This window comes from Sciurus carolinensis, chromosome 4 (assembly GCF_902686445.1).
Source record: "Sciurus carolinensis chromosome 4, mSciCar1.2, whole genome shotgun sequence".
NCBI lineage: Eukaryota > Metazoa > Chordata > Mammalia > Rodentia > Sciuridae > Sciurus > Sciurus carolinensis.
In genome coordinates this window covers 72,573,177-72,590,951 of record NC_062216.1, presented here as the reverse complement: position 1 = coordinate 72,590,951, position 17,775 = coordinate 72,573,177, and the positions used below count along the sequence as shown (strand labels likewise).

At 40.3% G+C, this 17,775-nt stretch overlaps 1 protein-coding gene across 1 annotated transcript in view; it reads left to right on the top strand.

Annotated features, from left to right (window-relative positions):
- Lpcat3 (lysophosphatidylcholine acyltransferase 3) overlaps positions 1 to 17,775 on the top strand; it is a 46,181-nt gene that overhangs the window by 22,169 nt on the left and 6,237 nt on the right. The window contains exon 2 of the mRNA XM_047548093.1: positions 17,000 to 17,107. Coding sequence (XP_047404049.1) covers positions 17,000 to 17,107 — 108 coding nt within the window. The remainder of the gene's footprint in view (positions 1 to 16,999; positions 17,108 to 17,775) is intronic.

Genomic DNA, 17,775 nt, shown 5'->3' with positions numbered 1-17,775 from the left:
CTCCTGTGTCAAGCTACTACTGTAGTTCAGTTGACGAATGCCTATTTGTGAAATTCAGTGATGTTTCGCTTTTTCTAACTCTCCTTAGCCTCCATAACATTTGATGTTATTAGACTCTTTTTCCCAGCTGAAATAGTCTTCCTTCCTCCAGACTGTCTTGATTTACCTGCTAGTTTCCTATTTTATCTCAGATCCCAACCGCATCCCCACCCCATTTCCCACTCTACCACTCCAACCCTTTTTATTTTATTTTGAGATAGGATCTCACTAACTTGCCCTGGATAGCCTGGAACTTGTGATCCTTCTGCCTCAGCCTTCTGAGGGCCTGGGATTACCCAGTAGCTGGATTACAGGCATGCCCCCATCACACCTCTCTTATCTCAGTCTCTTTTTGAGATACTGGGGAATTGAACCCAAGACCTAGTGCATGCTAGACAAGCACTCTACCATTGAGCCACATCCCCAGCCTTCAGTCTCTTTTGCTTCCACTCCCTTAAATACTGGTGTTTTCCAAGACTCAGCCCTTAGTCTGCCCTTATTTTATGGTCTGTGTGAGAATTTATCTTCTTTCCAGGCTTCAGCTATCACCAGCACCACCACCACCAGAGCAAGCCAATCTTTCTCTATTTTCAATGGCACCACCTTCTTGCTAACCATGGTATCATGAGACTTGGCACCTTGAGATGGGAGCTCTGTGACTGGGGTACCAGTGCTTGGTGGTACACAGACTTCCCAGAAGATACACAGATGTGGAGAGTTTTAAGAAAAGCAATTCCAGGTTGTCAACCTCCATCTGTGCTTTTTCTAAAATTGGTATGCTTGAGGCTATGTCTGTACCCTGAGGCATCTTCTTTCCTAATTCTTTTATAATCATCCTTTAAAAAAGAAAAACGAGTGGACCACCTGGTGCAGGCCTGTTATCCCAGCAAATCAGGAGGCTGAGGCAAGAGGATCACAAGTTCAAGATCAGCCTCAGCAGCTTAATAAGACCTTGTCTCAAAATTTAAAAATAAATAAATAATAAAAGGATGAGGATATGACCCACCCTTGAATCACTGAGATTACTGGCATGTGCCACTGCTCCCAGCTCTTTTATTTTGAGACAGTGTCTTACTGACTTTTCCAGACTGGCCTGGAATTTGTAATCCTCTTGCCTCAGCCTCCCTCATTCTCCCAAGTAGCTGGGATTACAGGCATGTGTTGCTGTGCCTGGTAACATGGAACTTTAGCATAAGAAATTTTCAGCTAGGTCTGTTGAGGCCCACTGTAGGAATTTAGTCTAAAACAATGGCTTCCTGTAATTCTTATTTAACAGACTGCATGGCAGATATTCACCATATACTTAAAACACATTTTCAACGGAACTTGGTAGCACACACCTATAAATCCCAGTGACTCAAGGCTGAGGCAGGAGGATTACAAATTCAAAGCCAGCCAGGGAGAACCTGCCTCAAAAAATAATTAGGGCTGGAAGTGTAGCTCAGTGGCAGAGCACCCTGGGTTCAGTTCCTGGCACTGCAAAAACAAAATCAAAGCACATGCACCCACACACATACATCATTTGCTATTGTTAAAACTTACAAATTTAAGTTTAAAATTTAAATTACACACACACCTGTAATCCCAGCAGGTCCAGAGGCTAAGGCAGGATCACAAGTTCAAAGCCAGCCTCAGCAATGACAAGGCACTAAGCAACTCAGTGAGACCCTGTCTTTAATAAAATACAAAATAGAAATGGGGATGTGGCTCAGTGACCAAGTGCCCCCCTTAGTTTAATCCCCAGTACTAAAATATAAATAAACAAATAAAGTAAGAGAAATATAGTCACAAATCTCTCAGTGGCTATACCACCAAAAAGGTTTGAAGACCCTGTGTTAACAGTTTAACCATCTTTGATTTGTCCTTTTCCCTCTTTCCTCAGATTCTATCAATCCTCTTGATTTTTTTTTTTTTTTTTTTTTTTGGTATCAATTTCAGACTTTCCTAGGACTGTCCTCACTTCTTTATTCAAATCTTACTCATCCTGACTACTCTGGTTAAGACTGATCTCTCTTCTCTAACTCTAAAACATTGTCTATTTCATACAATTAGCACTTGCCATAGAACATAATATTTGAGATATATATTTGGGGGGGTTGTACCAGGGATTGAACCCAGGGGCACTTGACCACTGAGCCACATTCCCAGCCCTATTTTGTATTTTATTTAGAGGCAGGGTCTCTCTGAGTTGCTTAGCACCTCAGTAAGTTGCTGAGGCCGGCTTTGAACTCAAGATCCTCCTGCTTCAGCCTCCCAAGCCGCTGGGATATTGATATATATATTTTTGATCTCTAGGAAGCAAGTTCCTTAAAGTAAAAGCACCTCTTAACAGTTTTACCATATTCCTCTTAATGCAAAGTACAATGCTAACCACATAATAGATGCTTAATAAATATTTTATTGACCAGAATACAGAGCATTTATTCACTCTCTTTGCTGAACAAATATTTTGGGGGTCCAGGAATCATGCTAGGCACTAGGGTACAATAGAGAACAAAACAGACCACAATTCCTGCTTTCAGAGACTGATAAATAAAATATGTCGTGGGGCTGGGGAGATAGCTCAGTCAGTAGAGTGCTTGCCTTGTAAGCACCAGGCCCTGGGTTCGATCCCCAGCAACCCAAAAAAAATAAATATGTCGTATGCTAAACAGCAATAAGTGCTGAGGAGAAAACGAAAGCACAGTAAAACGGAATGTGTGTTGATGGAAAGGTTGCAGGAGTTGGGGGTAGTTGTTGAATGCAATTTTTGTGTTGTTGTATGCAATTTTAGATAAGCCAGTCAGGGAAGACCTCGCTGTGATGTTTCATTGAAGATCTGAAATGCTTGTTTGTAGAGAGAGCATTCCAGGCAGGGAACCCACTCATGTGAAGAATCTAAGGCTGGCCCTACCTAATATTCCAGGAAGGGAGAGCTTTGTGACTAGAGCAGAACAGTGAAGGTCAAAAAGAAAAAGATGAGTCAGAGAAAGGTCATACAGGGAGAGAGGGTTGACAGATCCATCCTGTTGGTTCTGGTGGTTTGGTTTGGTTTTGTGGTGCTGGGAGTTGAACCCAGGGGCACTTTACAGTGAGTTATATTTCCAGCCCCTTTTATTTTGAGACAGGGTCTCACTAAGTTGCCAAGGCTGGCCTCCAACTTTCAATCCTCCTGCCTAAGCCTTCAAAATCACTGGAATTACAGATGAGCACCACCACACCCAGCAGCCTTAATGTAAATAGTACATTACAATTTAGAGAATGTTCCTGGCAAAGTATAACTAATATCCTTATAAAATAAATATGCTACAAATCTTTAGAAACACTGATGGAAGGGAAATCCCTTAGTCATTTTGTCACCAGAAGAGGTGAGAGGAGTTCCTGAAAGGGGATCTCAACTCCAGGACTAGTGGTGTTCTTAATGGAAAAGAATTAATGTTAACAGAAAAGAATTTCAGCATGTGTCAGAGACTCATAAATTTATTAAGGAAAGCATATATATATATATATATATATATATATATTTTTTTTTTCAAAGTAGAATGAGCACTGTCTCAAGAGTGAGATGTTTTGGGGATCCTAGGGGTGGGTACGGGAAGGTGTGTGGCAATGGTATCAATCTGGTGATCACAAGACAGTTTGGTGGTATGATCATTCTCAGGATCCATAGGCTGATGTGTCCTCCATTATCCTTTCAGTAGGTAATGCTGGAAATTGTAGATTTATTAAAATGTTGTATCACCTTTTGCTTAATGTAGTTATGGGTGGGTTATACTTCCTTATCCTTCCTTTTGTCGCCTTTCTGTCTTTAAACTATTCTCTCCGACCTCAATTTGATTTTCACTTTGTATGAAAACTAGATTCAGAAGCTCTGATATGCACTTGACCCAGCATTTTTCAGAAAAGGCTGCTCTACCACCTTCTGGCCTTACATAAATGTGTATAGATATAATTTAGTGAACACCTAGAGTATTTTAGGCATTGTGATAACTACTGTATGTGCATTTTACCTCCTTTAGTCCTTAAAACAACTCACTCAGGAAACTGATGCGCAAGATCAAACAGCTATTAAGTGTCAATAACTGTTGGTGAATCAATAATAAAGTATGCAGGATAGTACATTATGGGAGGTTCAGAGATGTATGTAGGTCAATAGGAAAAGAGTTGCAAACATGAATTTTTTAATTTATTTTTTTATTTTTTGGTACTGGGGATTGAACCTGAAAGCCCTTTACTGAGCTACATTCCTAGTCCTTTCTATTTTTTATTTTGACACAGTCTCACTAATTTGCCATGACTGGCCTCAAACTTATAATCATCCTGTGTCAGCCTCCCAAGTTGCTGGGATTGATAGATGGACACCACCATGCCTGACTTGAAAATTTTAATGTAAAACAAAAATATGAGGAATGGTTTGTCAAATGAGAATTTGAGGCCTACATGCCAGGTACTTAAGCCCTAAGTCCGTAATACAGAGCCATGAGTTTGTTGTGGTCCACGGTATCCTTAGAGAACATTTGAACTGGGTTTTGAAGAATAGCTAGGACCTCATTTAGTAGAGGGTCCTTAGGGAAGTTACTATACACAAAGGGATTGGTGTGAGCTAAGATGTAGATATAAAATATGTAATATGTGTTTGGACAAAAATAGGCAAATGAGTTTTAACTGAAGCAGAGAAATGGAAGCTTTAACTAGAAATGTAGTTTAGAAAATAGGAATTTCTAAACTAGGAATTAGGGCTCGGTGAGTAGTCTGCTGTGAACCATTGCTGAATTCTGAGAAGTTGTTGAAGGTTTACTCTGGTGTAGGATTGCAGGAATATGTGGCTGCGGGCAAAGGTCAGGGGGTCATTACAAGAGTTTCAGGATGAGGTACTTGAGGACCTTAATGAAATGTAGCACAGAAAAGGGGAATGGTGATAATGATAGTGAAAGACCTAAGAAAAGAGGCATCACAGGATTTGATTACCAGGGAAAGGCAAGAGGCAAAGACAGCTTCAAGTTTTTGAATGCGGTTGTGTGACCTGGAGAATGTAACACCATTAATTTTAAAAATGCTAAAAGAAGACTGATACAAAGAAAAAGTTGTGCTTTAGTTATATAGGATTTGAGATGATATGAAATATACTAAAAACATCCAGCAAGGAAAAAAAGAAATGTGGAACTGAAATTTGAGAATTTAGGACTAGCTTGTCTTTGGCATAAAGATTATATTAAGTTACATGAGCATGGATGGTGTTTCCAAAGTTGCAGAGTCCTCCTGGGGGACACCTGTATTTATGAGCCAGAAGAAAGCCTTCAGTGAAACAGAAAGATAAGTGGGTGCAGTCTGCACAAATTATAGTCAACCAACCCATGCCAGTCAAAGTGACTATAGAAAATAAGAGTAAATACTTAAGAACTTTTATAGCAATTTGACAGTACTGCCACATCCACACAGATGACTTCGTATTTTACAAAAGTTTTGGTCCACAATGGATGGGAAATCTAAAAACTGGTCTTTATGACTGACTGAGAAGTACTGGGTTACAGGAAAAAATCAGGATACCCACTCCTAGGCATGTATCCAAGAGAATGCAGAAGATAGGTTCACATTAAAAACTTCTATATAGGGACTGGGGTTGTGACTCAGTGCGCTTGCCTCACACATGCAGGGCACTGGGTTCAAACCTCAGCACCACATAAAAATAAATAATGCTATTGTGTCCATCTACATCTAAAAAAAAAAAAAAAAAAAAAAACTTGTACATAGTGGGTGTGGTGATGTGTGCCTGTAATAACAGTTACTCCAGAAGCTACGGCAGGAGAAGGGCAAGTTCTGGGTCAGCCTGGGAAACTTAGTGAGACCTATTTCAAAATTTTAAAAAAATTTGGGCTGGGTCTGTTGCTCAGTGGTAGAGCACTTGCCTAGCATGTCAGAGGCACTGGGTTCAATCCTCAGCATCACATAAAAATAAATAAAGGCATTGTGTCCATATACAACTAAAAAAATATTTAAAAAAAATTTTTTTTAATTTTAAAACAGCTGAGTATGTAACTCAGTGGTAGAGAACTCCTGGGTTTCTATCCCCAGTACCAGGGGGGAAAAAGAAAAAGAAAAAAGGGAGGAAGAAAAAGAAAAGAACCAGAAGGCTGTATATCTCAAACAAATAAAAAAGAAGTTCTCAAATAAAGCAGAACTGTTGAAACTAAGGAGGAAGAAAGGACTGCATTATAAGAAGGAAGACAAAACCAAACCATCAGTGGTTGCCAAAGTGCTACCCATGGACTCCTAAAGATACCTGAATCATCGAGTACGTGTCTTTTTAAAAAAATCTTCCAATTGAAGAAATGGGAAATATGCATAAAGCAGTTCTGCATCCTGGTGGAGAACAGTGGCTCTCTGGAGGAAATACTTGGGCAATAACTTGAGTTATATGCTGGTTTAGCAGCTTCTTTTTCATGGGCCACCAGTTTTACTTGAAAGAGTAACTGACAAACTGGTTATTTGGCAGACAGTCTCTTGAAAATTGTCATTTCAAGGAAAACAACTGAAAATGTTTGTAGCCAATAACAAAATTCAAGCTTTCATGTAAAAATTAGAATTTTGAAAAATGTATCCAATACTACCATGAGTTTGACAGTTTACCAGTATATGGACTTTTCTGCTTAAATTAATGGTGATATTAAGAAATGTGGTTTTTTTATTGTGGAACCAACCTAGATGCCCTTCAGTTGATGAATGGATAAAGAAACTGTGGCATATATATACAATGGAATATTACTCCACAATGAAGAATGATAAAATTATGGCATTTGCAGGCAAATGGATGAAATTGGAGAATATCATGCTAAGTGAGATAAGCCAATCTCAAAAAACTAAAGGACGAATGATCTCGCTGATAAGCGGATGAGGACATATAATGGGGGGTGGGAGGGGTTAGCATTAGGGTTAGGGTTAGGGTTAGGTTTAGGGTTAGGGATAAGGAGTGTGGTAAGAATGAAGGAAAGAAGGACTGTATAGAGGGAAAAGAGGGGTGGGAGGGGTGGGGGGAAGGGAAAAAAATAATGAATCAAACATCATTGCCCTATGTAAATGTATGATTACACAAATGGTATGCCTTGACTCCATGTACAAATAGAGAAACAACATGTATCCCATTTGTATACAATAATAATAAAAAAAAAAGTAAAAAAAAAAAAAAATGTGTTTTTTTTTTTCATTTTAGTCCAGGATGTTTTATTAATGTTTCATCAGTCTGAATTTGTATGCCATATTTCAATTTACTGATGAACTGCATTCTAAAAGCTAAATGAAATATTATTTGTTTAGAAGGAAAAACATTTTTTTCTCTGACAAAATAGTATAGATAATAGTGCCACGAAGCCTATTTAAGGCACAGTGTGATCACTATATTCTCATTCAGTTGGACTTGAATCACATGTCCTCAATAAAGATTTCTTTTTCTTCTTTTTTTCTCCCTGTGTTGGGGATGAAACCCAGAGCATTGCACATGCTAGGCGAGTGCTACACTCCAGTCAAGATTCTTTTGTTTTTTTTTTTTTTAGTTAATTTTTTTAAAATTTTTATAGACTGTATTTTGATTCATTGTACACAAATGGGGTACAACTTTTCATTTCTATGGTTGTACACAGTGTAGATTCACACCATTCATGTAATCATAAATATACATAGGGTAATACTGTCTGTTCCATTCTACTATCTTTCTGTCCCCCACCCTCTCCCACCCCATTTGAATGTATATTTTTATACTATATTCTAATGAAGTATATCAGTATTTGGAAGATCTGCCTAACTCAGTGAACCAGTATTTTTCAGCTGACCAATGTCTGATGTTACAAAATCATGCCTGGGCTAAAGACCCATTCAAAGCTGAAGAGAGATCAGTGGGTTTTTATGGTTTTTATTATTTGTTGTTGTTTGGGGTTTTGTTATTGTTGTTGTTGTTTTACCTATTAGTTAGAGACAGAGTATTGCTTTGTTGCCTAGTCTGGTCTCAGACTGCTACCTCAGCCTCCAAAGTAGATAGCACTCTTAAGTTTGTACCACCATTCCAGGCACCAGTGGATATTAATAGAACAGTGTGAAAAATTCCTTGATATGGTTTCACATTACAACTAACCTTTGAGATACTACTCCTTTTTGAATTTTAGTATAGTATCAAAGGAAAATATCTACTTTTCGGTTTTATATTATTGTTTTGGTTTTTTGTTTTTGTTTCTGTTTTTTTGTTTTTTGTTTGTTTGTTTGTGTGTTGTACTGAGGATTGAGTCCAGGGCACTTTACCACTGAGCCACCCTTTTTATTTTTCATTTTGAGACTGGGTCTTACTAAATTGCTGAGGCTGGCCTTGAACTTTGTGATCCTTCTACCTCAGCCTTTCAGGTTGCTGAGATTATAGGTATGTGCCACTGCACTGACTCCTGCTTGCTCCATGATCATAAGAGCATAAAGTGGCCCTGAACCCAAAAAGCTTGAAAACTACTGCTCTATGCTGTGATATCACATCAGTCCTTTGTGTAGTGTCTATAAGTAGTCTTTTCTATAAAACTGATATCAACATCTGGCTCATTGAACAAACACATAATAGTTCAGTCTAATTCCATCTTCTCCCTCACACTTGCCAAAATTTATTTCCTTTCACCAGGGTCGTGTGGAACTAAATGATACTTCTCCAGAGTCCAGAAATAGCTATACAGGATGAAGGAAAAAAGAAATGTACTGTTTAACAAGTGAAGCCTTACAACTTTAGGATTAATTAGTATAAGTATTTCCCTATTGTTGTACAGAAAATAAAGAATTCCATTCATTTATGATCAGTCCTGGTCCCAAATGCAAACAGCACGTGAAACTATGTAAACCTCCAGTGCCTAAAGAATACAACTGAATCATTTCTCAAGCTTGACTACAGCCTCTGGAGAGGACCACATTAAATGTGTCTCAGAAGCCTACCTTAAAGAGCACAGGATCTCAAAATAATAAATAAAAAGAGCACAGCATCTCAAATGTCCTGACGTTTGCTCTTGGAGAGCTCCCATTCTAATTGGTGATCCTCAGCTTAGGGTATTCTCTAGTTCACCATTCCATCTGCTAATGAGTTTTTAAAGACCCTCCGTCAGCAAACAGAGGGGAAAAAAAAAAAAAGAAATAGACCAGGTATGTTAGGGCACACCTATAATCCCAGCTACTTGGGAGGCTGAGGTGAAGGAACACAAATTTGAGGCCAGCCTGGGTAGTTTAGTGAGACTTCTCTCAAAATAGAATAAAGGGCTGGGAATGTAGTTCAGTGATAGAACACTCTGGATTTAATCCCCAATACTGCCGAATGAGATAGAGTACTGCCAGCAAGTTCTTAAAAACCTCTGGACCAGCTTTATAAACCCATTTGGTGCAATTTAAGAAAGGACAGCCACCCCCAAATGCCAAGGTGAGAATTCTATTCTCAGAAAGGGCGGGGGGGACTGCAGCCTTGCATCAGGGTTTCAGGAAGGTGTTGCTTCTTAACCCTGACTGCACATAGAATCACTTGTGGCACTTTTAAAAGTACAGGTCCTTTTCCACTACTGAGTCAGACTCTGATGAGTAAGTGGGTGAGTGAGGAGGCGCTTTGGTGGCTTTTTTATGATTCTATAGGCAACTATAGCCACTATATAAAGCACTGGTTCCCACAAAAATGCATTAAGACTCAGAAACAGCTTGTAGGACACCACCCTCCCTAAAAACAGCATGTCAGTCATCCCCAGGTGGCTAGGCTACAAAGCCTGCTGAGTGGGGTGGCAGCCAAGAGCAAGGTTTGGTGTTTATACACTCAAGGGGCCCAGGTTGTCCCAGCAACTCACCCCAGCATGATTCCTTCCCTTCCCCTTTGCAGCTTCCTTCCAGGCTTTGCCCTTCATCTGTTAGGGTCTTAATCCTGGTAACCTGGCCTACTGCATTTATTATATTTTCCTCCCAGTTCATCCATCTTCTTATCATGTGTTTGCTGGTGTGCCATAATACTTTATTTCTATGGGTCAGAACAAACAGGATCTTTTTTTTTTGGTATTTTTTGGTGATTGAATTCAGGGGTGCTTAATCACTGAGCCATATCCCCAACTCTTTTTATTTTTATTTTGAGACAGTGAGACAGGGTTCTTGCCAAGTTGCTGAGGCTGTCTTTGAACTTCCACTCCTCTTGCCTAGCCTTTTGAGTTGCTGGGATTATAGGAATGCACCAACACACCTGGCCAAACAAGACCTTTGAGTGGCCAGAACTGATGTTACCAGGCCCATATACTAAGTCTACTAGGAAAGCACTTAAGGCCCTGGCTCTTTTCTTGCATCTTTTTTTTTTCACTCCTCTAAAACAAAGTTAATGTTTCTAAGGCCTGCAGTAAGTTAGAAACGGGAAAAGGAACTGGCACACACCTATAATCAATCCCAGGAGCTCAGGAGGCTAAGCCAGGAGGACTACAAGTTCAAAGCCACCCTCAGAAATCTAATGAGACCCTAAGCAACTTAGTGAGACCCTGTCACAATAAAATATAAAAAAGGGTTGGGGATGTACAGTGCACCCTAGGTTTAATTTCCCAGTACCATAAAAAAGGGAAAAGGAGGGGCCGAGGAAGTAGCTCAGTGGTAGAAGCACTTACCTAACATGCAAGGCCCTGGGTTCAATTCCCAGGACAAAAAAAAAAAAAAAAAAGAAAGGGAACTATTCTTGACAGACCCACTGAAAGCTCAAGAAGTGACTTATTGATCCCAGAATAGCAAGGAAAGGGACAGAAAAGCTTTAAGAAATGAATGCAAGAACTCAGAATCCAGGATGGTATAGGCCCTATAGAATTAGAGCAAAGAAATGCTCACAACCTCAAAGGTTAGAAGCCAGTGGTGACACTACTTTGGAATAGAAATGACCCAGATCTCAAAGAAAATGTTAAATCATATTCAGCTCATGGGAACAGAGTAGCATCATTCTTTTTTTAGTTTTTAAGCATTCCATTTAGTTAAAAGATTTTAGTGGTCAAGCATGATGTGTACACCTGTAATCCCAACTACTAAGGAGACTGAGGCCAGAAAATCAAAAATTTGAGGCCTAGCCAGGCACAGTGGTGCATGCCTATAATTCCAGTGGCTTGAAAGGCTAAGGCAAGAGGATCTCAAGTTCATAGCCAGCCTCAGCAATGGCAAGGTGCTAAGCAACTCAGTGAGACCCTGTCTCTAAATAAAATACAAAATAGGGCTGGGAATGTGGCTCAGTGGTTGAGTGTCCCTGAGTTCAACCCCCAGTACCCCCCCTCAAAAAAAAAAAAAAATTGAGGCCAGCCTGGGCAACTTAGTGAGATCATGTCTCAAAGTAATATTTAAAAAGGACGGGGGGTATAGTTTATGTAGCTGAGAGATGGAATATTCCTGAGTTCAATCCCTAGTACACATATTTAAAAAGTTTTAGTGCTTGAAGAAATAAACATTTTAGCTACCCATAACTTATGAGTGCTCTAGACAATTAGAATTTCCCCTATTACTTTGTTTTTATTCATTTATACCACTATTGCAAAAAAAAAAAAAAAAAAGATTTAAGGCATTGCATCTATTCTGTATACCTTCTAGTACCTGACACTAGTTCTTAGCATTGCTTGCTATTAATATGGTGTTCTCTCCCTGCCAAATTCCTGCTCACATGATGTGAGACTTGATCCTGTTTCTGTGCTTGATCATCTGACTGTGAAAGGGTTATTGATATCTCTCTCTCCCTTGAGCTAGTAATAACATATCACATCATCTCAGCCAACTGGAAAATAAAACATTACATGCTACCCCTCCTCCATTATATGCTCCATAAACAGAATTCCTGGCATATAGTAATCATTTAATAAGCATTTATTGAATGAATAAATGAGCCAGTAATCCTTAGGATGTTTATAGAATTATCTATAGGTGACCCTTAATAAAAAAAGTTAAAATTTATCAAACTTACATACACACACTGTATATGGCACCATCAGTTCAGAGAAATGTAAAACAAATATAAAGTTGCAATGTGAAATCGTAACTGCACAGAGTGAACTGTAGTATAAGAATGAGGAAAGTGGGCTGGGGAGATAGCTCAGTTGGTAGAGTGCTTGCCTCACAAGCATAAGGCCCTGGGTTTGATCCCCAGCACTGCAAAAAAAAAAAAAAAAAAAAAAAAGAATGAGGAAAGGTTGCTCAGTGAATACTGAGTTATAGTTAGGAGTAAGAAATTCTGGTGTGCTTTGCACAGCTGGATTACTATAGATAATGATAGCGTATTGTACATATTAAAAAGCTAAAAAAAAAGTGCTGGCTACATTGCCTAGCATGCCAAAGGTCCTAGGTTTGATTCACAGCCCCATTTTTAAAAAGGTTAGAAGAAAGGGTTTGAATATTTTTAATATAAATGAATAATAAATGGGAAAAATAAATAGTGTTTGAGGAGATAGATAGGTTTACCCTGACTTAAACATCATTAAAATATGTATTTGGGATGGAGTTGTGGCTCAGTGGTAGAGCGCTTGCCTGGCATGTGTGAAGCCTTGGGTTCAATCCTCAGCTAGCTATCTCTCCCACCCCATCCATATATATATATATATATATATATATATATATATATATATATAAAATAAAAGATCCATTAACAACTAAAAAATATTTTTTAAAAAAGTGTATTTGTGTATCAGAACATCACACTATACCCCACAGCTATGTGCAATTACTGTGTTATCGTGTGTAAGTTTAAAAAATTAAATATGGCATTTTAGCTCAGAGCTCTTGCCTAGCATATACAAGGTCCTCAGTTCTATCCCAGCTCTACAAAAAATAACAAATTTAAATTTTTAAAAACTAGCTGTAATACGTACTGTACTGCTATAATAATTTCATAGCCACATGGTGTTGCTATTGCAATGAGCTCAAGTGTTGCAAGTATCCATTTAAAACACCTTGTGGGGAGATCCGTATTCCCAGCTGCTCAGGAGGCTGAAGGAGGAGGGTTACAAATTCAAGGTCAGCCTAGGCAATTTAGGGAGACCCTGTCTCTAAATAAAAATATAAAATAAAAAGGCTGGGGTATATTCAGTGGTAGAGTACATCTGGGTTCCATCCCCAATACTGCAAAAAACAAAAATATGTAATACATATAACATACAAAATATGCATTAATTGAGTATTGATGTTATTGAAAAGGTTTTCAGGCAACAGCAGGCTAATAGTTAAATTTTGAGGAGAGTCAAAAATATGCAGGCACTGGGGATGTGGCCTAGTATCTTAACATGCTCAAGGCCCCCAGCATTGGAAGGAAAAAAAGATTTATGCAGATTTTCTACTAGGGGGTGGGTGTTGATGCCCTCAATCCCCACAATGTTCAAGGGTTGACTGTATTTGCATGAAGCCATAAACTTGATAAAGACCCTAGCCTGTTATGGGAACAGCAGAGAACACCAGTAAATTCTGGCACCAAGAAGATTGAATGGTTAATATATTGTTATGTGAAAAAAATATGATACATAAGTGTACAGAGTGATCATAAGTTTAAAAAAAAAAAGCTTAGGGGAAAAAGACTAGAAGAACATAAGCCAGCATACATGATTATCCATTTACTTACCCATTTACAGATAAATGAGCACTTTCTTTCTGTATGACACTTCTAAGCATTGCAAAGTTAACCAAACTCAAAACAAACTGTATTGCCAATGATAAACAAACTGCAATTTATAATTTAAAAGCAAGAATTGCAGTAATTGTGAACCATGACCAACTCAAGAATACTAATTATGCAGTGACAGGAAAGGTAAGGTGTCCTTCCAGAAAACAGTAGGGAGCAGTAGGAATGTTGGCAAGCATGTCAGCCAGACTTTTTCACAGAACACTGAAGGTGAGTCTGCAGTAAAACCATAGGATATACTTAATTTTAGTCAAGAATCCCAAACGTATTGATCCTTTTTAATTTGGTAAGCAACCCCTGGTCCTGTATGATCAGTGCATGGCCCATCAGGAGATCCCCTATAGTTCACACATGGCCCTTGGACTGTACTATGAACCACAGCTTTCAAACACATTTTTCCAGTACACCTAAGCAGAGTTATAACTTGGTTGGTGCCCAGATTGCAGAATGTGAGGAGCATCTGTCTACAAGTATCCTGTGACTGGTATCCCAGATTGTAGCCCAGTGTAAATTTACGTTTATCCTCTTGATAATCTGATAACATTATGCTAACAAGACAGATCACAAAGTGTAAAATAATGTTTGTAGGCATAGGTAAGCATTGATTCCTTGTATCTTTTTTTGAGCTGGGGGGTAGGGATTGAATCCAGAGGTGCTTTACCAGTGAGCTATATCCCCAGACTTTTTTTTTTTTTTTTTTTTTTTTTTGAGACAGGGTCTTGCTATGTTGCTAAAGCTGACTTCAAACTATGATCCTCCTGCCTCAGCCTCTGGAGTTGCTGGGATTACAGGCATGCACCACCATGCCTGGCCTTTATATCATTTTTAAAAATTGAAAAAAGAGCCAGGTGCAGTGGCACACACCTATAATCTCAGCTACTTGGGAGGCTGAGGCAAAAGGATCCCAAGTTTAAGGCTATCTTGGACAATTTAGTGAGAACCTGTATCATTGTGTGTGTGTGTGTGTGTGTGTGTGTGTGTGTGCGCGCTGGCGATTAGAACCCAGGGCCTTGTGCATTTGAGGCAAACACTCTACCAAATGAGCTCTATCCCCAGCTCTCAAAATAAAATTTTAAAACTCTGGGGATTGGGACTCTGCAGAGGTTAATCCCCAGACTTCCTGCTAATAGCAGGAGAGACCTGGGGGGTGGGGGCAGGCTGCAACTGCTGCAGGTGAAATCTCTGCCAGCTTCTTATAGCTCTGGAATCCTGCCCTGAAAACCTAAGGTACCAGGCCCTCAGGGAGAATCGAGAGATACAAGCAGTCTATGACCTCCCCACATCTAGGATAGTTTACAAACTGCCACCAGCCAAAAGAAGCACAACCCAACTCCATGGAGCCCTGGATGGAGCTCCTCAGTCCATTTAAGGATATGGCTGGCACAGAGATGAGATGAGTCAGTCTGACATGGGTGGACTGGTGGGGATTCTGAGGTGTCATCAAGTCCCTGCAGCCAGCACAGTTCCCCTAATAAAGGACTCAGGGGGGCATCAGAGGGATCCCCAAGCACACCAGAGGCCCCTCATCCCTGAATCCTGTTTCTGGTGAGCATCCACCTGGCTCTGAACCCTCTGAACCTCCTAGGAGACAGCCACCTGACTCCCATGATGGGGACAGAAAGGAGCTGCCCCCAGAGCAGACTCTACCATGTGACCCCATAGGCACAAAACAATTGCAGCATATGGACTGAGGGCCAGAGCCTGGCCTCCAGCCATCCCATCAACCTGGTCCTTCAATCTAGTAACAAGGACGCAGACCTGCACATAGTAGTGGGAGACAGTTTAAAAGCAGAGAAGGAAACAATGACATTAGTCACTGAGGCCATTCCAATATCCCAAGACTGGGAGCTGTTTCCCAGTAGCACTCAAGGGCCAGTTTTCCTGATTTCTCAGCACTGCAAGTGAAAGAACTGGGGAAGCTGATGGCAGAGTTCTCTACCCTCTACCTTCCTTCCTCTACTCTCCAGCTTTCTGCCCCAGCTCTTTGCCTGACCCACCTTTGCTTCAGGTATGCCAGGATGTGCCATCCGCTTTGGATTGCAGTCTGCTCCTCTGAAGCCTGGTGGCCAAACGGCTTCCTCAGGGGCCCCTGCATTACAGATGCTTCTACGATTATATATTCACAGCTGCCTGTGGTGAATTTTGGCTCCCTGCCACCAGCACTAGCTCCTACCCTATTTCCAATCCCTTTCCCTGTTACCTGTGGGCCCTGATCTGCAGTCTCCCAGCCTGGCTGTGCAGCCTCCACTTGCTCCTGCTGCCTTCACCTGCATGACCCTTCCTCCCAAGCTTGGGGTGAGCAGAGCTGTACCTAGAAGAACTAAAACCTTTCCAGGATTATCAAAAGCTGAGCAGCAGCCTTGGATGACCTGGGTTGTCTTATATTCCCCCATGAGGGAATTATCTGGTCTCAATTCCCATCTTAAGGCCCCCCCACTTCCACCCATAGTCAAGTGTTCCACACCTAGCACTTCAACTTTTATCCTCAGGCCTCCATACCCTGCACTGCTTGCCAAAACCTTGGGATCGAACAGGGCCTCCTTCATTAGAAGAGCCTTCCAGAAGGGCAAAAGAGCCTCCATCCAAAGGGACAAGTATCCTGAATTGCCTCCACCCTGCTGAGGGAGTTCCCCTTGCCCCCACCCGACTACCTGGGGCTTGTATATAGATTATAAATACACAAGGGGAAAAGGGTGGGTGGGGAGGGATTGCGGGCCGAAGCCTCACTTTCCCTTCTCCCCTTTCTTCTGGTCCCCTATTCCTGGTGCTGTTTGTTTAAAAAGAATAATAACAGAATTAAAAGATAAATAAAAATAAAAACACTGGGGCTATAGCTCAGTGCTAGAGCACTTGCTTGTCACATGAAAGGCTCTGAGGTTTGATCCCAGCACCAAAGGGAAAAAAAGATTTTTTTCAATGAAGAGAAAATTCCCAGCAATAGCTAATAGGGGGGTGGGGAGATAGCTCAGTCAGTAGAGTGCCTGCCTTGCTAGCACAAGGTCCTGGGTTCGATCCCCACCACCAAAAAAAAAAAAAAAAAAAAAAAAAAAAAATAGCTAATAGGTTATAAATAAAACCTAGTCCTAGGATCCAACTCTATATTACCTCAATAAAAAATCAGTATGTTTACTTCTCAATATTATTTACAAAACAACTTTTGAATCATGAGGGTACTGTTATCCTCCTCACTGTTGACATCCATATAATACATGTGGGGTTTTGTTTTTGTCCTTGTTTTCTCTGTTCTGGTCTGAGCTTCAAGCCACATAAACTTCCATGGCACCAAACATGAGTAACCTTCTTATCTTTCTCCCCATCTAGGGTACCCCTTGGCTTTGTTTTATCGGCATTACCTTTTCTACAAGGACAGCTACCTCATTCATCTCTTCCACGCCTTCACTGGCCTCTCAATTGCTTATTTTAACTTTGGTAAGTAAACCAAGTTAGCAGTGACCCCATGATTAGAAGGATGCTGGGAAGGAACAGACTTGAACAAAACTTCCTTGAAGAATTTTTTCTCGGGCTGGGGAGATAGCTCAGTTGGTAGAGTGCTTACCTTGCAAGCACAAGGCCCTGGGTTCAATTCCCAGCACCGTAAAAAAAAAAAAAAGAATTTTTTCTCTCTCTTTTTATTGGGTATGGGGGATTGAACCCAGGGTGCTCAACCACTGAGCCACATTCCCCAGTCCTCTTTTGTATTTTATTTAGAGACAGAGTCTCACTGAGTTGCTAAATGCCTCCCTTAAGTTGCTGAGGCTGACTTTGAACTCTTGATCCTCCTGCCTCAGCCTCCCGAGTTGCTGGGATTACAGGTGTGTGCCTGGCTCCTTGAGAGAATTTAGTGGCTTGGAAAGTTTTAATTAATGCTCTGCTTGCAAAGAGAGGGTTATATGGACAGAGCTCAGCTTAACTTTTCCTTTTTTCCCCTTTTATGTACATTCCTCTGTCAGATAAAAACATTTTGAAAAATGTTAAACAATTAAAAATTATACATGTATCAAAATGTCACATAGTACCCCAGAAGCATGTAAAATATTTACATGTTTCTGTATCAATTAAAAAAATAAATTCAAAGCCAGGTTTGGTGGCACACACCT